The 21,667-nt window shown below is 47.4% G+C and overlaps 2 protein-coding genes across 2 annotated transcripts; one reads left to right on the top strand and one right to left on the bottom strand.

Moving 5' to 3' along the window:
• Positions 1-513: 513 nt before the first annotated feature.
• Positions 514-12,901, bottom strand: LOC138643496 (uncharacterized; the record flags this gene model as incomplete). Its single annotated transcript, XM_069732395.1, has 4 exons — positions 12,876-12,901; positions 10,651-11,086; positions 9,116-9,541; positions 514-561 (listed from the first exon to the last, which is right to left on the bottom strand). Coding segments are annotated over exons 1-4 (936 nt in total), but the record flags the coding sequence as incomplete, so codon positions are not given.
• A 1,123-nt stretch (positions 12,902-14,024) lies between these two features.
• Positions 14,025-14,672, top strand: LOC138643495 (S-antigen protein-like). Its single transcript, XM_069732394.1, has one exon. It carries the CDS (start codon positions 14,025-14,027, stop codon positions 14,670-14,672), a length of 648 nt encoding a protein of 215 aa, XP_069588495.1.
• Positions 14,673-21,667: the final 6,995 nt, after the last annotated feature.

Raw genomic sequence — 21,667 nt, 5'->3', positions numbered from 1 at the left:
AATGATATAAATAAGGTATCGCTGTAATCGTACTGACCCGAAGAATAAAACTGATTTATCAATTTTACCAAACGCGGAACGGTATAAACGCCTCCCCCAATAGAAATTCATGAATAGCTGGCTTTTGGTCATTCTTCCTCACAAAAATCGGAATAAAAAGCGATCAAAAAATGTCACGTGCCCAAAAATGTTTTCAATAAAAACGTCAACTCGTCCCGCAAAAAACAAGACCTCACATGACTCTGTGGACCAAAATATGGAAAAATTATAGCTCTCAAAATGTGGTATTGCAAAAAATATTTTTTGCAATAAAAAGGGTCTTTCAGTGTGTGACGGCTGCCAATCATAAAAATCCGCTAAAAAACTCGCTATAAAAGTAAATCAAACCCCCCTTCATCACCCCCTTAGTTAGGGACAAATAAAAAAAAATGTATTTATTTCCATTTTCCCATTAGGGCTAGGGCTAGGGCTAGGGTTAGGGCTAGGGTTAGGGCTAGGGTTAGGGCTAGGGCTAGGGTTAGGGCTAGGGTTAGGGCTAGGGTTAGGGCTAGGGTTAGGGCTAGGGTTAGGGCTAGGGTTAGGGTTAGGGCTACGGCTAGGGTTAGGGCTAGGGTTAGGGCTAGGGTTAGGGCTAGGGTTAGGGCTAGGGTTAGGGTTAGGGCTAGGGTTAGGGCTAGGGTTAGGGTTAGGGTTGGGGCTACAGTTAGGGTTGGGGCTAAAGTTAGGGTTAGGGTTTAGATTACATTTACAGTTGGGAATAGGGTTGGGATTAGGGTTAGGGGTGTGTCAGGGTTAGAGGTGTGGTTAGGGTTACCGTTGGAATTAGGGTTAGGGGTGTGTTTAGATTAGGGTTTCAGTTATAATTGGGGGGTTTCCACTGTTTCGGCACATCAGGGGCTCTCCAAACATGACATGGCGTCCGATCTCAATTCCAGCCAATTCTGCGTTGAAAAAGTAAAACAGTGCTCCTTCCCTTCCGAGCTCTCCTGTGTGCCCAAACAGGGGTTTACCCCAACATATGGGGTATCAGCGTACTCAGGACAAATTGGACAACAACTTTTGTGGACCAATTTCTCCTGTTACCCTTGGGAAAATACAAAACTGGGGGCTAAAAAATAATTTTTGTGGGAAAACAAAAAGATTTTTTATTTTCACGGCTCTGCGTTATAAACTGTAGTGAAACACTTGGGGGTTCAAAGTTCTCACAACACATCTAGATAAGTTCATTGAGGGGTCTAGTTTCCAATATGGGGTCACTTGTGGGGGGTTTCTACTGTTTAGGTACATTAGGGGCTCTGCAAACGCAATGTGACGCCTGCAGACCAATCCATCTAAGTCTGCATTCCAAATGATGCTCCTTCCCTTCCGAGCCCTCCCATGCGCCCAAACGGTGGTTCCCCCCCACATATCGGGTATCAGCGTACTCAGGACAAATTGGACAACAACATTTAGGGTCCAATTTCTCCTGCTAACCTTGGAAAAATACAAAACTGGGGGCTAAAATATAATTTTTGTGGAAAAAAAAATATTTTTTATTTGCATGGCTCTGCGTTATAAACTGTAGTGAAATACTTGGGGGTTCAAAGCTCTCACAACACATCAAGATGAGTTCCTTAGGGGGTCTACTTTCCAAAATGGTGTCACTTGTGGGGGGTTTCTACTGTTTAGGTACATTAGGGGCTCTGCAAACGCAATGTGACGCCTGCAGACCATTCCATCTAAGTCTGCATTCCAAATGGCGCTCCTTCCCTTCCGAGCCCTCCCATGCGCCCAAACGGTGGTTCCCCCCCACATATGGGGTATCAGCGTACTCAGGACAAATTGGACAACAACTTTTGGGGTCCAATTTCTCCTGTTACCCTAGGGAAAATACAAATCTGGGGGCTAAAAAATAATTTTTGTGGGAAAAAAATTTTGTTTTATTTTTATGGCTCTGCATTATAAACTTCTGTGAAGCCCTTGGTGGGTCAAAGTGCTCACCACACATCCAGATAAGTTCCTTAGGGGGTCTACTTTCCAAAATGGTGTCACTTGTGGGGGGTTTCAATGTTTAGGCACATCAGTGGCTCTCCAAACGCAACATGGCGTCCCATCTCAATTCCTGTCAATTTTGCATTGAAAAGTCAAACGGCGCTCCTTCCCTTCCGAGCTCTCCCATGCGCCCAAACAGTGGTTTACTGCCACATATGGGGTATCAGCGTACTCGGGACAAATTGGACAACAACTTTTGAGGTCCAATTTCTTCTCTTACCCTTGGAAAAATAAAAAATTGGGGGCAAAAATATAATTTTTGTGAAAAAATATGATTTTTTTATTTTTACGGTTCTGCATTATAAACTTCTGTGAAGCACTTGGTGGGTCAAAGTACTTACCACACCTCTAGATAAGTTCCTTAGGGGGTCTACTTTCCAAAATGGTGTCACTTGTGGGGGGTTTCAATGTTTAGGCACATCAGTGGCTCTCCAAACGCAACATGGCGTCCCATCTCAATTTCTGTCAATTTTGCATTGAAAAGTCAAACTGCGCTCCTTCCCTTCCGAGCTCTCCCATGCGCCCAAACAGTGGTTTACTGCCACATATGGGGTATCAGCGTACTCAGGACAAATTGGACAACAACTTTTGAGGTCCAATTTCTTCTCTTACCCTTGGAAAAATAAAAAATTGGGGGCAAAAATATAATTTTTGTGAAAAAATATGATTTTTTATTTTTACGGTTCTGCATTATAAACTTCTGTGAATCACTTGGTGGGTCAAAGTGCTCACCACACATCCAGATAAGTTCCTTAGGGGGTCTACTTTCCAAAATGGTGTCACTTGTGGGGGGTTTCAATGTTTAGGCACATCAGTGGCTCTCCAAACGCAACATGGCGTCCCATCTCAATTCCTGTCAATTTTGCATTGAAAAGTCAAATAGCGCTCCTTCCCTTCCGAGCTCTCCCATGCGCCCAAACAGTGGTTTACTGCCACATATGGGGTATCAGCGTACTCAGGACAAATTGGACAACAACTTTTTGGGTCCAATTTCTCCTGTTACCCTTGGTAAAATAAAACAAATTGGAGCTGAAGTAAATTTTTTGTGTAAAAAAGTTAAATGTTCATTTTTATTTAAACATTCCAAAAATTCCTATTAAACACCTGAAGGGTTAATAAACTTCTTGAATGTGGTTTTGAGCACCTTGATGGGTGCAGTTTTTAGAATGGTGTCACACTTGGGCATTTTCTATCATATAGACCCCTGAAAATGACTTCAAATGAGACGTGGTCCCTCAAAAAAAATGGTGTTGTAAAAATGAGAAATTGCTGGTCAACTTTTAACCCTTATAACTCCCTAACAAAAAAAAAAATTGGTTCCAAAATTATGCTGATGTAAAGGAGACATGTGGGAAATGTTACTTATTAAGTATTTTGTGTGACATATCTCTGTGATTTAATTGCATAAAAATTCAAAGTTTGAAAATTGCGAAATTTTCAAAATTTTCGCCAAATTTCCGTTTTTTTCACAAATAAACGCAGGTACTATCAAAGAAATTTTACCACTATCATGAAGTACAATATGTCACGAGAAAACAGTGTCAGAATCACCAGGATCCGTTGAAGCGTTTCGGAGTTATAACCTCATAAAGGGACAGTGGTCAGAATTGTAAAAATTGGACCGGTCATTAACGTGCAAACCACCCTTGGGGGTAAAGGGGTTAAAGAAGAAGTTACAGGTCTGTGAGAGTCAGAAATCTTGATTGTTTGTTTCTGACCAAATACTTATTTTCCACCATAATATGCAAATAAAATGATAAAAAAACAGACAATGTGATTTTCTGGATTTTTTTTTCTCAGTTTGTCTCCCATAGTTGAGGTCTACCTATGATGTAAATTACAGACGCCTCTCATCTTTTTAAGTGGTGGAACTTGCACTATTGCTGACTGACTAAATACTTTTTTGCCCCACTGTATATATATATATTTTTTCACATTTTCTCAAGTTTATTTTCTTTTGGTTTGGAAACACATTTTGTGATTTCATTATTATACTTGAAATGTTTAATAATCATTATACGTAAATTGTGAATTTTTGTTTTAATTTTTATATATTTTTCTTTTTCCTTTCCTGGTGTGTGGTGGGGGGGGGGGGTGTCACATTTTGCTTTGACCGGTCTTATCCAATATTATGAAATATCGTGGGAGTACATTAACCTACAGGAAGGCAGGGAGGACAGGTAAGCTAATCACAGGACCCCGGCGTAATGTCCGCCATAAATCCATCTGCGATGCCCAAGTCAAAGTGTGTTAATAATTCAGTGTTTACTTTCATCAGAGCGCAGAGTGAAAAATGATGGGTGCGCCGGGCCCGGGATAATCGGGGAGCTGCCGGAGATTGATGGCGCGTTCTGCATTATGAGACGTATGACTTATCGAGCTGTCACCGCCAGCGTTTTAAGACAGAATTATATGGGAGATGAGAAAGATTTTTACCAAATTAATGAAAAATCAATCAAGCTTCAAAAATCCATTAATGGTCATAATGCACCAGTTACTGAAAGATACCACAAAAATCCAATACCGGCTGTTAAATACTTATCTGGGACAGGAGTGGACAGGATATATCTCATTCATTAGGCTCCATGTATTTACTTTCCGAGGGACACCGCAACCTCCCATCAATCTCACCGGCCGGGCTGACGTCTGCAGGGATAGAGACATGGCAGACCACCCTCCCCGCTCCTAATGGACCATGGCGTAAGTGACTCACCGCACCAACGTGGAGCAGAAATCAGGAATATAATCAATAATTAACTCAAAATAATAGAAGGGTCGTGTAGAAATCATAGAAAAAGAAAAAATAAAGGTCTTTAGGACGTCGCCTTTTTGGCTGCGGCTTCCATGGTATTCATACTTTCTAGTTATTCTGGAGATCTGTCTGCTACCTGTTCCCGGTAATCTAAGATCTCTGCTGCATGTCCGGCAGGTGTCAGGACGTCCCCTAGACACCTGCAGCTTCCATAGTATTTAGACTTTCTTTTTTTTTACTCTGAAGTTTTGTCTGCTACCTGTCTTTGGCTTCCAGGACCCCTTTAAGATCTTCAGTTTGCCTCTACATGTTCACCTGCAACATCCAAGAGGTCTCCTGTCCGTTTGTGGGTTCCAGGACAACTTTAAGACTTTCCGTTTGTTTCTACTTGTGAGCATGCAGCTTCCACGATGTCTCCTATCTGCTTGTGGCTACCAGTACCCCTTTAAGACTTTTAGTTTGCCTCTATGTGTCCACCTACAACATCCAAGATGTCTCCTGTCTGCTTGCGGCTTTCAGGACCACTTCAAAACCTTCAGTTTGCCTTTACATGTACACACACAGTTTCCAGGGCATCTCCTGTCTGCTTGTGGCTTTCAGGACCACTTCAAAACCTTCAGTTTGCCTTTAAATGTACACACACAGTTTCCAGGGCATCTCCTGTCTGCTTGTGGCTTTCAGGACCACTTCAAAACCTTCAGTTTGCCTTTTCATGTACACATGCAGTTTCTAGGGCATCTCCTGTCTGCTTGTGGTTTCCAGTACCCCTTTAAGGCTTTCAGTTTGCCTTTTCATGTACACATGCAGTTTCCAGGGCATCTCCTGTCTGCTTGTGGTTTCCAGTACCCCTTTAATGACTTTCAGTTTGCCTTTTCATGTCCACTACCGGCTTCCAGGACGTCTCCTGTCCGTTTGCAGCTTACAGGACGCCATTAAGACTTTTAGTTCTCCTCTAGTAACTCTGCTATCTGTATCAACATGAAATACCCGCCTGCTGTACTGACACCCAAGTATCCACGCAGACTTTGGGCTTAGTGGATCCACCTTACCTAGTGTGCTCACTTTCTATAACATGCTGCCTTACTAATGTCCAAGTGTTCTCACTACACCTGACTATCGTTGACCGGATGGTAACGGTTCTTCACTGCTGCGCTGTCACACACTATCTGTAATGATTATTTGGTGTTTTATGCCTTCCTCTTCCTACGTCTATTTCTGAGACGTCTTGTCACTATCCAGATTCACCCTAGAACGGCTGCTGCATTCCCTGCCCCGGATTTTATACTGGCTACATTATTCGCTCCTGATGTGAGGAGATAGCTGTGATGTAATGCATTACGATGGGGAAGTCGCGCCTGAAGTCATGTGAGCCTTCGTTGGCAATGTTCTGCTTTATGTAAAATGGTGGCATTTTGTTGATTGACGTAAATCGACATTTATGCAAATTATTCAAATTCACCAGATTCAGTGCATTTCCTAAATTACGACACATTGATTGATCTCTGATTATAATATGTTACTTATGGTGCCGGGCGTCAGATGATACATTGTTTCATTCTACGCGTGTATTCTTGTGCTCCGTAGCAGATGAAGGTACACTGTCAGTCTGAACTGTGGCAGATGATGGTACACTGTCAGTCCGGGCTGCGGCAGATGATGGTACACTGTCAGTCCGAGCTGCGGCAGATGACGGTACACTGTCAGTCTGAACTGCGGCAGATGATGGTACACTGTCAGTCTGAACTACGGCAGATGATGGTACACTGTCAGTCCGGGCTGCGGCAGATGATGGTACACTGTCAGTCCGAGCTGCGGCAGATGACGGTACACTGTCAGTCCGAGCTGCGGCAGATGATGGTACACTGTCAGTCCGAGCTGCGGCAGATGACGATACACTGTCAGTCCGGGCTGCGTCAGATGACGGTACACTGTCAGTCCGAGCTGCGTCAGATGACGGTACACTGTCAGTCCGAGCTGTAGCAGATGACGGTACACTGTCAGTCCTAGCTGCGGCAGATGACGGTACACTGTCAGTCCTAGCTGCGGCAGATGATGGTACACTGTCAGTCCGAGGTGCGGCAGATGATGATACACTGTCAGTCCGAGTTGCGGCAGATGATGGTACACTGTCAGTCCGAGCTGCGGCAGATGATGGTACACTGTCAGTCCTAGCTGCGGCAGATGATGGTACACTGTCAGTCCGAGGTGCGGCAGATGATGGTACACTGTCAGTCCGAGCTGCGGCAGATGATGGTACACTGTCAGTCCGAGCTGCGGCAGATGATGGTACCCTGTCAGTCCGAGCTGCGACAGATGATGGTACACTGTCAGTCCGAGCTGCGGCAGATGACGGTACACTGTCAGTCCGAGCTGCGGCAGATGATGGTACACTGTCAGTCCGAGCTGCGGCAGATGATGGTACACTGTCAGTCCGAGCTGCGGCAGATGATGGTACACTGTCAGTCCGAGGTGCGGCAGATGATGGTACACTGTCAGTCCGAGCTGCGGCAGATGATGGTACACTGTCAGTCCGAGCTGCGACAGATGATGGTACACTGTCAGTCCGAGCTGCGGCAGATGATGGTACACTGTCAATCCGAGCTGCGGCAGATGATGGTACACTGTCAGTCCGAGCTGCGGCAGATGATGGTACACTGTCAGTCCGAGCTGCGGCAGATGATGATGCACTGTCAGTCCGAGCTGCGGCAGATGATGGTACACTGTCAGTCCGAGGTGCGGCAGATGATGGTACACTGTCAGTCCGAGCTGCGGCAGATGATGGTACACTGTCAGTCCGAGCTGCGGCAGATGATGGTACACTGTCAGTCCGAGCTGCGGCAGATGATGGTACACTGTCAGTCCGAGCTGCGGCAGATGATGGTACACTGTCAGTCCGAGCTGCGGCAGATGATGGTACACTGTCAGTCCGAGCTGCGGCAGATGATGGTACACTGTCAGTCCGAGCTGCGGCAGATGATGGTACACTGTCAGTCCGAGCTGCGGCAGATGATGGTACACTGTCAGTCCGAGCTGCGGCAGATGATGGTACACTTTCAGTGCGAGCTGCGGCAGTTTATATGTCGCCGTTTTCCTCCTCATAATCCCATCGTTCAGCGGCTCGTTAGCGTCACCATGTGCAGCTTCTATTCCAGACTTATCTTTTTTTTCTTTCTGATTTGCCCATAAATCTTTCCGGCAGAACATCAACATGGAGGATAATCATCATCTGCTTCTCCTTGAATCATTTAACAAAAAATGAAGAAATAATTAGGCAGAAAGCGGCGGTCACATCTCCGCCGGGACAGTGATTCTGGATCAGTCAGTGGCAAATTGTCCATCACTTCTAATTGCAGCAGAGAAGATTTGTGTCATAGCAGAAGGACGAGGACGAGGGCAGGATGGCGAGGGCAGGATGGCGAGGGCAGGATGGCGCGGGACGGTGATGACAGGATGTCGAGGGCAGGACGGCGCGGGACGGTGAGGGCAGGATGGCGAGGGCAGGATGGCGCGGGACGTGAGGGCAGGATGTCGAGGGCAGGATGGCGTGGGACGGTGAGGGCAGGATGGCGAGGGCAGGATGGCGCGGGACGGTGAGGGCAGGATGGCGAGGGCAGGATGGCGCGGGACGTGAGGGCAGGATGTCGAGGGCAGGATGGCGTGGGATGGTGAGGGCAGGATGGCGAGGGCAGGATGGCGCGGGACGGTGAGGGCAGGATGGCGCGGGACATGAGGGCAGGATGTCGAGGGCAGGATGGTGCGGGACGGTGAGGGCAGGATGGCGAGGGCAGGATGGCGCGGGACGGTGAGGGCAGGATGGCGTGGGACGGTGAGGGCAGGATGGCGAGGGCAGGATGGCGCGGGACGGTGAGGGAAGGATGGCGCGGGACGGTGAGGGCAGGATGGCGCGGGACGGTGAGGGCAGATCAGTGCAGCACATACCGGTGAGGACGGAGGGGGCAGGACTGCGCCGATCTGCCGTCTGCACGCTGAGAGCGATGCTGATTTGAAAAGAGAATATACAGTAGTGACAATAAATGGCTTCACCCAACCACTAACCAGGAGGGGAGAAAAAGTTTTGGTGATATCATTCATATTCTCTGAAAAAAGGCCAAGAAAGCAAAAATTCTGCCAGGGTCTGTAAACTTTTGAACACAACTGTAGATGAGGGGTCTAGTCTGGGTTCTTTATATAGGAGGGGTCTGGTCTGGTTATTCTATAGATGAGCGGTCTGCTCTGCGGTCTGTATAGATGAAGGGTCTGGGGAATCTATAGATGAAGGGTCTGGTCTGGGGTCTGTTAAGATGAGGGGTCTGGTCTGGGGTCTATATAGACGAGTGGTCTGGATTGGCGACTCTGTAGATGAGGGGTCTGGTCTGGGGGCTCTGTAGATGAAGGGTCCGGTCTAGGGGACTCTGTAGATGAGGGATCTGGTCTGGGGACTCTATAGATGAGGGGTCCTGTTTGGGGACTCCGTAGATGAGGGGTCCAGTCTGGGAACTCTGTAGATGAGGGTCCGGTCTGGGGGCTCTGTAGATGAGGGGTCCGGTCTGGGGTCTGTATAGATGAGGGATCTGGTTTGTGGACTTTATAGATGAGGGGTCCAGTCTTGGGACTCTGTAGATGAGAGGTCAGGTCTGGGGACTCTACAGATGAGGATTCAGTCTGGGCACTCTGTACTTGAGGGGTCCGGTCTGGGGACTTTGTAGATGAGGGGTCCGGTCTGGGGTATGTATAGATGAGGGGTCCGGTCTGGGGGCTCTATAGATAAGAGCATCCATAAATGCATAAATGTAAACCAAAAAAAGAAATGGATCTCAGAGAAATAAAAATAGAAATGTTATTGATGATGATATAACAACAATTTTATCATCATTTCAATAAATAAATACATAAAAAAACATAAAGAACAAGAGAACAGGGTTCAAGTGACACCTAGAGTCCTGTCCAAAGGGGGTGAGATTAATCAAAAGGGCATAATAAAACTACATGCTTATAAATATGTGCAAAATAGCAAAATGAGCCGCAGGACTAATGATCATATTAAGTAATATTTAACAGGCCATAAACTACAAAAAGTATATATGTGCAAAAAAGGCAAAGAATGAACAAAAAGGTTAATGGTTATAAATATATAAGATAACACACGCAAAATTGCTGGCTACAAGAGATTCATAAGGGCCTCGTATCCAATGTAACAATATAAACCAGCAAGTGCACGGTATATACAGGCCCCCAATAAAAATCATGCAATTATGCCAAACCATAACCATAATAGTTTACCAAAAGAGGCCTAGTAATGACGGATTAGATTGTAATCAAAATCCCTGAAAATGCATACCCGTAATAGACCAACCTTGAGAATGGACGTGGAAGACAACCCCAACGCGCGTTTCGCTACTATGCTTCCTCGGGGGCGCGGTGCACAGATGAAAGCTGCCGGTATTAATAGCGCCAGGCGGCCAATAGAGTGTAAAAGCGGTATCATGTGACACCCGCCGAAAACCAAGATACCAGCGTCCGACGTCATCAGCCCGCGCCCGCCACTGACGCGCCAGGAGGCGGGCGAAGGGCCGAAGACGTCACACGGACGCGTGACCATGGCAACGGATAGACGAAGGCACGGGGAAGCACACACCGCAGATAAAGACCAGGTATAATAAGGCAAAAAATGGCACAAAAGATCACTGAAGAGAAATTAAAGAGATAACACATACCTTGTAATATTGAAAAGGAAGAAACACCCAGTGGGAAAGTGAAAAAAGGAAAAAAGAAAGTGAAAAAGAAGAAACACAAAGTATGGGCTACGCTTTCTATAGATGAGGGGTCTGGTCTGGAGACCCTGGAGATGAGGGGTCTGGTCTGGGGACCCTGGAGATGAGGGGTCTGGTCTGGGGACTCTGTAGATGAAGGGTCCAGTCTGGGGACTCTGTAGATGAGGGGTCTCGTCTGGTGACTCTATAGATGAGGGTTCTGGGTTTGGGACTCTGTAGATGAAGGGTCCAGTCTGGGGACTCTATAGATGAGGCGTCCGGTCTGGGGACTCTGTAGATGAGGGGTCCGGTCTGGAGACTCTGTAGATGAGGGGTCCGGTCTGGGGACTCTGTAGATGAGGGGTCCGGTCTGGAGACTCTGTAGATGAGGGGTCCGGTCTGGAGACTCTGTAGATGAGGGGTCCGGTCTGGGGACTCTGTAGATGAGGGGTCCGGTCTGGAGACTCTGTAGATGAGGGGTCCAGTCTGGGGACTCTGTAGATGAGGGGTCTCGTCTGGTGACTCTATAGATGAGGGTTCTGGGTTTGGGACTCTGTAGATGAAGGGTCCAGTCTGGGGACTCTATAGATGAGGCGTCCGGTCTGGGGACTCTGTAGATGAGGGGTCCGGTCTGGAGACTCTATAGATGAGGCGTCCGGTCTGGGGACTCTGTAGATGAGGGGTCCGGTCTGGAGACTCTGTAGATGAGGGGTCCGGTCTGGGGAATCTGTAGATGAGGGGTCTAGTCTGGGGACTCTCTAAATGAGGGGTCTGGTCTGAGATCTGTATAGATGAGGGGTCTGGTTTTGGGACTCTGTAGATGAGGGGTTCGGTCTGGGGAACTCTATAGAAGAGGGGTCCGGTCTGGGCACTCTATAGAAGAGGGGTCCGGTCTGGGGTCTGTATAGTTGAGGGGTCCGGTCTGGAAACTCTGTAGATCAGGGGTCTGGTCTGGGGACTCTGTAGATGAGAAGTCCAGTCTTGGCACTCTATAGATGAGGGGTCTGGTCTGGGAACTCGGTAGATGAGAGGTCCGGTCTGGGCACTCTGTAGATGAGGGGTCTGGTTTGGGGACTCTGTAGATGAGGGGTCTGGTCTGGGAACTCGGTAGATGAGAGGTCCGGTCTGGGCACTCTGTAGATGAGGGGTCTGGTCTAGTGACTCTATAGATGAGGGTTCTGGTTTAGGGACTCTGTAGATAAAGGGTTCGGTCTGGGTACTCTGTAGATAAAGGGTCCAGTCTGGGGACTCTATAGATGAGGGGTCCAGTCTGGGGAATCTATAGATGAGGGGTCCGGGGTTTGGTCTGGGCACTCTGTAGATTTGGGGTCTGGTCTAGGTAATTGTAGATGAGGGGTCTGGTTTAGGGACTCTGTAGATGAGGGGTCTTGTCTGGGGACTCTATAGATGAGGGGTTCAGTTTGGGGACTGTATAGTTAAGGGGTCAGTCTTTGGACTTTATAGATGAGGGGTCCGGTCTGGGGACTCTGTAGATGAGGGGTCTGGTTTGGGGCCTCTATAGATAATGGGTCTGGTCTGGGGACTCTGTAGATAAGGGGTCTGGTCTCAGGACTCTATAGATGAGGGGTCTGATTTGGGGACTCTATAGATGAGGGGTCTGGTCTGGGGACTCTGTAGATAAGGGGTCTGGTCTCAGGACTCTATAGATGAGGGGTCTGGTTTGGGGCCTCTATAGATAATGGGTCTGGTCTGGGGACTCTGTAGATAAGGGGTCTGGTCTCAGGACTCTATAGATGAGGGGTCTGATTTGGGGACTCTATAGATGAGGGGTCTGGTCTGGGGACTCTGTAGATAAGGGGTCTGGTCTCAGGACTCTATAGATGAGGGGTCTGGTTTGGGGCCTCTATAGATAATGGGTCTGGTCTGGGGACTCTGTAGATAAGGGGTCTGGTCTCAGGACTCTATAGATGAGGGGTCTGGTCTGGAGACTGTAGATGAGGGGTCTGGTCTGGGGTCTGTATAGATGAGGGGTCTGGTTTGGGGATTCTATAGATAATGGGTCTGGTCTGGGGACTCTATAGATGAGGGGTCTGGTTTGGGGCCTCTATAGATAATGGGTCTGGTCTGGGAACTCTGTAGATAAGGGGTCTGGTCTCAGGACTCTATAGATGAGGGGTCTGGTTTGGGGACTCTATAGATGAGGGGTCTGGTCTGGAGACTGTAGATGAGGGGTCTGGTCTGGGGTCTGTATAGATGAGGGGTCTGGTTTGGGGATTCTATAGATAATGGGTCTGGTCTGGGGACTCTATAGATGAGGGGTCTGGTCTGGGGTCTGTATAGATGAGGGGTCTCTGTAGATGAGAGGTCCTGTCTCCCTTCACCTGTGTGTTCTCATCCCCTGATACATTGTTACACTAGCTGATGTTATTTAACCTTTTCATTGCTGGTCGTCCCCAGATGTCGGCGCTCACATATTTTCTGTGACCCTCCTGGTTACAGAGCGATGGATGGAGGGGGCCGTCAGACAGCTGACATGAGGGGACGCTCTGTCACTGAGGCCGCACTCCTGTCACTCCATCTTCTGTCCTTCGCAGTGGAGAGAGGGGGCTGGGTGTAATGTATCACCACTATATGCAGGAGTGGCCCCTGGGCAGGGGCAGAATATGGGCCCTGTACTCCTCACGATGCGCCATTCCTCTGCTTTGGAGGTGATATTGGCCCCCTGCCCCCTTGAGCCCTTGTGCATGAGTGGGGTCCCCGCCTGCCCCTGTCCGTGTTAGCGGTGGGCCCTTGGTCGGATCCTGGCAGCGCCCATACAATATACAGCACAATCCTCGGTGACTTCTCTGGCTCCCCATTCTCCAGCGATGGGGGCGATGTGGCTCTATAATCCTGGAGTGAAAGGGTTAAAGGCGCCGTCTCCTCGGAGCAGTAAATATATATATGAGTCCTGTCAAGAAAAGCAGCAAATGTTTTATTTCATTTTTTTTTCCTCCATCCAGGTCTTTAGAAAAAGCAATAAAGACTGGATGTGAACCCTCCGGCTCGCTGACAGCTTGTCACGCCGGCCTCAGCCGCAAAAACACTGATCCCAGCAGAATTTCACTGGGAAAATGTATTCCTGGGTCTCTGGGAAAGTGAAAAATGGCCGCAGCTGCTTTTTTGCATGAAGTTTAAGCCTCTGTGGTGCTCAAACGAGCGGATCGGCCTAAAACGGAGCCATTCATCACCCGCGGCCGCTATCGACAGCTCAAGTAGTGGGATTTCACTCCACTATCTGGTAATTCTCCTGTTAAAGGCACAGTCCAGCCGGGTGGAGGAAACTGAGAAGACAGCGAAACGGAAAGTGCTCAGCCTAGAAAAATGGAAGCACTTGTCCTAGAAGAATGGTAAGCGCTTGTCCGAAAGAATATGAAGTGCTAGGCCCTGAAGATCAGGAAGCTCTTGCAGCAGAAGATCGGGAAGCTCTTACCCAAGAAGAATGAGAAGCTCTCACCCAAGAAGAAAGGGAAGCTCTGACCCCAGAACAAATGGAAGCTCTCACCCAAGAAGATCGGGAAGCTCTCACCCAAAAAGAAAGGGAAGCTCTCACCCAAGAAGAAAGGGAAGCTCTGACCCCAGAACGAATGGAAGCTCTCACCCAAGAAGATCGGGAAGCTCTCACCCAAGAAGAAAGGGAAGCTCATGCCGCAGAAGATCGGGAAGCTCTCACCCAAGAAGAAAGGGAAGCTCTCACCCCAGAACAAAGGGAAGCTCATGCCGCAGAAGATCGGGAAGCTCTCACCCAAGAAGAAAGGGAAGCTCTCACCCAAGAACAAAGGGAAGCTCTTGCCGTAGAAGATCGGGAAGCTCTCTCCCAAGAAGAAAAGGAAGCTCTCGCCCCGGAAGAAAGGGAAGCTCTTGCCGCAGAAGATCGGGAAGCTCTCACCCAAGAAGATCGGGAAGCTCTCACCCAAGAAGAAAGGGAAGCTCACGCCACAGAAGATCGGGAAGCTCTCACCCAAGAAGAAAGGGAAGCTCTCACCCCAGAACAAAGGGAAGCTCTTGCCGCAGAAGATCCGGAAGCTCTCACCCAAGACGAAAGGGAAGCTCTCGCCCCAGAAGAAAGGGAAGCTCTTGCTGCAGAAGATCGGGAAGCTCTCACCCAAGAATATAGGGAAGCTGTCAGCCCAGAATAATAGGATTTGCCTGCAGCGCCCCAGAGTCCTGGCCGTTGCAGTAATGTCGCTCTGCCACTAAGGGGAGTGATGTTATGTCTGATTGCACTAAAGGAGTTCACCTGACCAGGTATCACAGTCACACATTACACTTCACACTCCGGCCACCAGGGGGAGCAAAAGTCACTATGTATTAGGCCACTCCTCACACTTTGGTAAAACTGGGGGTTGGATAAGAAGTTAGAACAGAACGCAGCCTGGGAGAGCTCCAGGGAGGACCTGTCAGGGGTGGGTTCCTGGCAGGTACCTAGCAGAAAGGACAGAATGTACGGAGCCGCGCCTGCACTACCTTGCGGCGGCATCCTAAGGAAGGACACGAAGCGAAGGATATTGTGGAGAAGTGAGAAACGAAATCGCAGCACAAGGAGATATCCAGTAGGAGTCGTGCCCCGAGATCGGCAACATCCTACTGAGGCGCGTAGCCGGTGGCCGGAACGCCGAGGAAGTAACAGACTTCAAGCATTACTTCAAACAGCGGCAGGGCAGTTGATTTTAGGTTGGCTGTCTACCATACATCACCTAAGCAGACATAGGGGGCAAAGTTGGAGAGGGGCGTCCCTATGGTCCCAGAATAGCTTCGAGCCTACCTGTCATACGGGTGCGTCCTAGCCAGATAAACTTGGGGGACGGAGAAGAGAAAGAACGAACACGAAAGTTGTGAGGACTATCCCGAATGCTCAGCAGGGAAGGACTACAACACACAGGCGCTAGTTGGTAGGCACTGATTTCCACCTGCAAAGAGAACTCTGGATGTGCCTTCAGACCGGCTGGACTCAGCCAGCCGTGTTAGCAGTGCTCTGGATTGCGGATCCCGAAGTCTTCAGTAAAAGGTAAAGAGACTGCAACCCTGCGTCCTCGTTATTAACTGCGCCACACATCATCGCCACCTACACTACTGGGAAGCCCTGGGGATATACTTCACCTGTGGGAAGGTATACCTTCTAGCTGCCATTCCATCACCCCAGCGGACCCCCAAGCAGCGTCAGTCACCCTGACCGAAGATCACAGGTGGCGTCACGAACCCTTGACTAACTTTCATCACCCCGTTTAATGGACGCCCCTTAGCAGGGTCACAGGCCGGCTCCAGCCACCGTGACAACCACAGCACCGAGACAGAGAGGACCGGTACCGAGTAACCCGCGGCCCTGCGTCTGGGGGCGCTTCATGCCCTGTCCAGAAAAACATTGAAATATTAGCTCCAGAACAACTGAAAGTGCTTGCCCTAGGAGTACCAGAAGTAATCTTTTAAGAAGAACGGCAGGCACTAACTCCAGAAGAACAGGAAGCCCTGAAAAATGGGAAGAGCTTGGCTCAGAAGAACTGAAAGCGCTCATCCTAGAATAGGGGTCAACATTCGCCCCTTAAAGAAGGTATTCCCAGAAGAACTGAAAGTACTCTTCCAAAAATATTGGGGAAAGCTTGACCAAAGAAGAGCAGGAAGCACCCTCCCCAGAAGAACAGGAAGCACTTGACCCAGAAGAAGAGGAAGCATTCACCCTCAGAAGAATGGGATGTGCTTGATCTAGAACAACTGAAAGCACTCTTCTCAGATGAACTGGAAGAGCTCACATCAGGAAAATGGCAAGTGCTCGGACCAGAAGAACAGGAAGTATTTGCCCCAGAAAAATGTGAAGCATTTGGTCCTAAAGAATGGGAAGCACTCAACCTCAGAAGAATGAGAAGCACCCACCTTATAAGAGTGGGAAACGCTTGCCACAGAATGTGAAGCATTTGGTCTAGAAGAATAAGAAGAACTCAGTCCTAGAAGAACTTGAAGTGCTCGCCCCAGGAGAATGGGAAGTGCTCGCCTAGCAGAGCTGAAAGCGCTCGCTTCAGAAGAACTGAAAGTGCTTGCTGCAGAATAATGGGAAGTGCTCACACCAGATGAACGGAAAGGGCTCGTGACAGCAGAACAGGAACTGCTCACCCCAGAAGAATGGGAAGCTTTCACCCCAGAAGAACAGGAAACGCTTGTTCGCCCAGAAGAACGGTAAGCACTCACTCCAGAAGAATGTGAAGCACTAGCCCAGAAAGTACTGAAAGCGCTCGCCCTAGAATATTTGGAACACTTACCCCAAAAGACAGGGATGCACTTACCACAGAATAACTGAAAACAGTTCTCCAAAAATATTGGGGAACACTGACCCCCAGAAGAATTGTATTTTCAGAAAATACTGATGTGATTATTTCAATTTGACCCTTTAGAAATTTTCTGCGTTTCTGATGAAATTTAAGATTAAATTATACATAAGTGCTTCTCACAAAATTAGAATGTCATCAAAAAGTGAATTTAGTTCAGTTCTTCAATACAAAAGTTGAAACTCATATATTCTATATTCTATTGTGGCTACTCCTGAGCTCTGCATCTTCGAAAATGTCCATCATTCACCCTTTGATTTCAGTGCTCTTTTGACTACAGATTGGACCTATCGTTGACGATGTTTTTGCATTTTCAGCTGTTCTCATCCAAATTTAGGATAAAACATCTGGTGTTGTGGACTGGGGGTCTATATTTCAAAAACATAGGTCGGAGAATGTTTGGTCAGGCCTCCCTCTACCGGACATCTGCCGGCTGATGCATGGTGCACTCTTGGTTACGAGGCCATTGTCGTATTTAGGTTTTTCTTCCTTCTTCTCATTTTCCGAGCCGTTCGAGACGGAAGTCGTCTCCTCCGAGAGCCCATCCACCCCCCGCACGTTTCTCCTTAGTCAGCTCATTTCACACAAACTCAGAAGAACATATTCTTGTTTTATCCGACCCTTGTTCCGACACGATCTTCTGCCGCCTGTACATCTCCACCAATTTGTTAGAGTATTCATGCATCAAAGTTTAAATGCACCAAAAACCACCAGGTGAAAGGAAAAAAAAAACACAAAAAAACACAAAAAGCACTTAGACAATTTCCATGCGGGGAACAGATGTTTAATTCATGTATCGTCATAAGACCAGATAGAGACATCGGGAAGTTACTGCATTATTGAAAGGACGACGCGAGGAATCAGTGACCTTCTAAACAAACGTCTCTGGACGTCTCAGTGATACACTGGAGCTTTCTGAGCAGCAGCGAGGATGGGGCAAACAAAGGAGATGGCTGAGGACCGTAAAAGTCGCAACAACATGGTCGGACCCTCGGAAAATTGACATCCAAGGACCATAGAAGTTAGAACAGTAGAGCCTGATCTGTGATGGTATCACAGTGCTCTTTCTTACTGACGCGCTCTGCCCCCGCGTGCTGCTAATGGATAGGGTCCCAAACGTCAAGCCACCCAAGGATGGTCCATCGTAATGATCAGCCGAGATGTTAATCCATTCAGAAAAGCCCCTCGCTTAAGATTGTTTTACAATTCAATAATATCCGACTGCAGATATTGCGCATTCTGCAGAGCAGCACTCATTCTACGGTCCCTGACTGCTCCTTTTAGGTTCATCACTAGGCACAACACATTACATGTAAAAGTTTGGGCACCCCAAGTCAAAATTACTGTCATTGTGAACAGATAAGCAAGTGGAAGATGATCTCTAGCGATGAGCAGGTGTGCTCGTTACTCGGGTTTTCCGAGCATGCTCGGGTGGTCTCCGAGTATTTTGGGCGTGCTCGTAGATTATGTTTGAGTCACCGCAGCTGCATAATTTGCGGCTGTTAGACAACCTGAACAGATGCTGGAATTGCCTGTTTGTTAGGGAATCCCCACATGTAGGGTTGAGCGACTTTTCCTTTTTTGAGGTCGAGTCGGGTTTCGCGAAACCCGACTTTCTCAAAAGTTGAGTCGAGTGAAATCGGCCAATTATCTTGAAAAGCCGGGTCGGGGATCGGCCGAAACACAAAACCCAATGCAAGTCAATGGGAAATCTCTATATATTTATATTTATTTCAGCGCGATATAGCAGAACAGCCGGTAATTCAATTGCCGGCTTTTCATTTCTCCTTCCTAATACATACAGTAAACCATCTCATATCCCCCTTTTTTTGCATATTCCACACTACTAATGTTAGTAGTGTGTATGTGGATAATTTGGGCGCTGTAGCTATTAAATTTAAGGGTTAAATCGCGGAAAAAATTGGCGTGGGCTCCCACACAATTTTCTCCGCCAGAGTAGCAAAGCCAGTGACTGAGGGCAGATATTATTAGCCTGGAGAGGGTCCATGGTTATTGGCCCCCCTGGCTAAAAACATCTGCCCCCAGCCACCCCAGAAAAGGCACATCTGGAAGATGCGCCTATTCTGGCACTTGGCCACTCTCTTCCCATTCCCGTGTAGCGGTGGGATATGGGGTAATGAAGGGTTAATATCACCTTGCTATTGTAAGGTGACATTAAGCCAGATTAATAATGGAGAGGCGTCAATTATGACACCTATCCATTATTAATCCAATAGCATGAAATGGTTAAAAAACACACACAGTATTGCAAAGTATTTTAATGATATAAACCCACAGGTTGTTGTAATATTATATTATCCTGGTAATCCACCTGAAGACCCTTGACCTGTAACAAATTAAAAATAATAAACCAACAATATCTCAATCCTTCCGTCGATATGTCCCACGATGTAAATCCATCTGATGGGGTTAAATTATTTTACAGGCAGGAGCTCTGCTATAATGCCAGTAAAACCCCAGTGAATGAATGGAAAGTAGGTCAATGACCTGTAGTTACCTTCATTCGCGGTGAGGCGCCCTCTGCTGGATGTCCTCATATGAACTCGAGCCTGGGAACTTTTCAGAATATTTTCCCATGCTTGAGGTCATATGAGGACATCCAGCAGAGGGCGCCTCACCATGAATGAAGGTAACTACAGGTCATTGACCTACATTCCATTCATTCCCCGGGGTTTTACAGCCACAAGCACAGCTGCATTATAGCAGAGCTCCTGCCTGTAAAATAATTTAACCACTTCAGATGGATTTACAGCGTGGGACGTGACAGATCATCGGAAGGTATGTATATTGTTGTTTTTTTATTTTTCCTTTGTTACAGAGCGAGGGTCTTCAGGTGGATTACCAGGATAATAAAATATTACAACAACCTGTGTGTTTATTTCATTAAAAGACTTTGTAATAATGTGTGTGTGTTTTTTAACTCTTTCATACAATTGGATTAATAATGGAGAGGTGTCATAATTGACACCTCTCCATTATTAATCTGGCTTAATGTCACCTTACAATAGCAAGGTGACATTAACCCTTCATTACCCCATATCCCACCGCTACACAGGAATGGGAAGAGAGTGGCCAAGTGCCAGAATAGGCGCATCTTCCAGATGTGCCTTTTCTGGGGTGGCTGGGGGCAGATGTTTTTAGCCGGGGGGGGGGGGCAATATCTATGGTCCCTCTCTAGGCTATTAATATCTGCCCTCAGTCACTGGCTTTACCACTATGGCGGAGAAAATTGCGCAGGAGCCCATGCCAATTTTTTCCGCGATTTAACCCTTAAATTTAATAGCTACAGCGCCCAAATTTTCCACATACACACTACTAACATTAGTAGTGTGGAATATGCAAAAAAAATGGGGATATGAGATGGTTTACTGTATGTAAACCATGTCTCATATCATGTCGGGTTTAGGAAGGAGATAGCAAAGCCGGCAATTGAATTACCGGCTGTTCTGCTGTATCGCGCTGAAGTAAATATAAATATATATACATACAGTGGGGCAAAAAAGTATTTAGTCAGTCAGCAATAGTGCCACCACTTAAAAAGATGAGAGGCGTCTGTAATTTACATCATAGGTAGACCTCAACTATGGGAGATAAACTGAGAAAAAAAATCCAGAAAATCACATTGTCTCTTTTTTTTAACAATTTATTTGCATATTATGGTGGAAAATAAGTATTGGTCAGAAACAAAATTTAATCTCAATACTTTGTAATATATCCTTTGTTGGCAATGACAGAGGTCAAACGTTTTCTGTAAGTCTTCACAAGGTTGCCACACACTATTGTTGGTATGTTGGCCCATTCCTCCATGCAGATCTCCTCTAGAGCAGTGATGTTTTTGGCTTTTCGCTTGGCAACGCGGACTTTCAACTCCCTCCAAAGGTTTTCTATAGGGTTGAGATCTGGAGACTGGCTAGGCCACTACAGGACCTTGAAATGCTTCTTACGAAGCCACTCCTTCGTTGCCCTGGCGGTGTGCTTTGGATCATTGTCATGTTAAAAGACCCAGCCACGTTTCATCTTCAATGCCCTTGCTGATGGAAGGAGGTTTGCACTCAAAATGTCACGATACATGGCCCCATTCATTCTTTCATGTACCCGGATCAGTCGTCCTGGCCCCTTTGCAGAGAAACAGCCCCAAAGCATGATGTTTCCACCACCATGCTTTACAGTAGGTATGGTATTTGATGGATGCAACTCAGTATTCTTTTTCCTCCAAACACGACAAGTTGTGTTTCTACCAAACAGTTCCAGTTTGGTTTCATCAGACCATAGGACATTCTCCCAAAACTCCTCTGGATCATCCAAATGCTCTCTAGCAAATTTCAGACGGGCCCGGACATGTACTGGCTTAAGCAGTGGGACACGTCTGGCACTGCAGGATCTGAGTCCATGGTGGCGTAGTGTGTTACTTATGGTAGGCCTTATTACATTGGTCCCAGCTCTCTGCAGTTCATTCACTAGGTCCCCCCGCGTGGTTCTGGGATTTTTGCTCACCGTTCTTGTGATCATTCTGACCCCACGAGGTGGGATTTTGCGTGGAGCCCCAGCTCGAGGGAGATTATCAGTGGTCTTGTATGTCTTCCATTTTCTAATTATTGCTCCCACTGTTGATTTCTTCACTCCAAGCTGGTTGGCTATTGCAGATTCAGTCTTCCCAGCCTGGTGCAGGGCTACAGTTTTGTTTCTGGTGTCCTTTGACAGCTCTTTGGTCTTCACCATAGTGGAGTTTGGAGTCAGACTGTTTGAGGGTGTGCACAGGTGTCTTTTTATACTGATAACAAGTTTAAACAGGTGCC

This window comes from Ranitomeya imitator, chromosome 6 (genome assembly GCF_032444005.1).
Source record: "Ranitomeya imitator isolate aRanImi1 chromosome 6, aRanImi1.pri, whole genome shotgun sequence".
In the NCBI taxonomy this organism is placed as follows: domain Eukaryota; kingdom Metazoa; phylum Chordata; class Amphibia; order Anura; family Dendrobatidae; genus Ranitomeya; species Ranitomeya imitator.
This window is presented reverse-complemented; position numbering and strand designations above follow the sequence as displayed.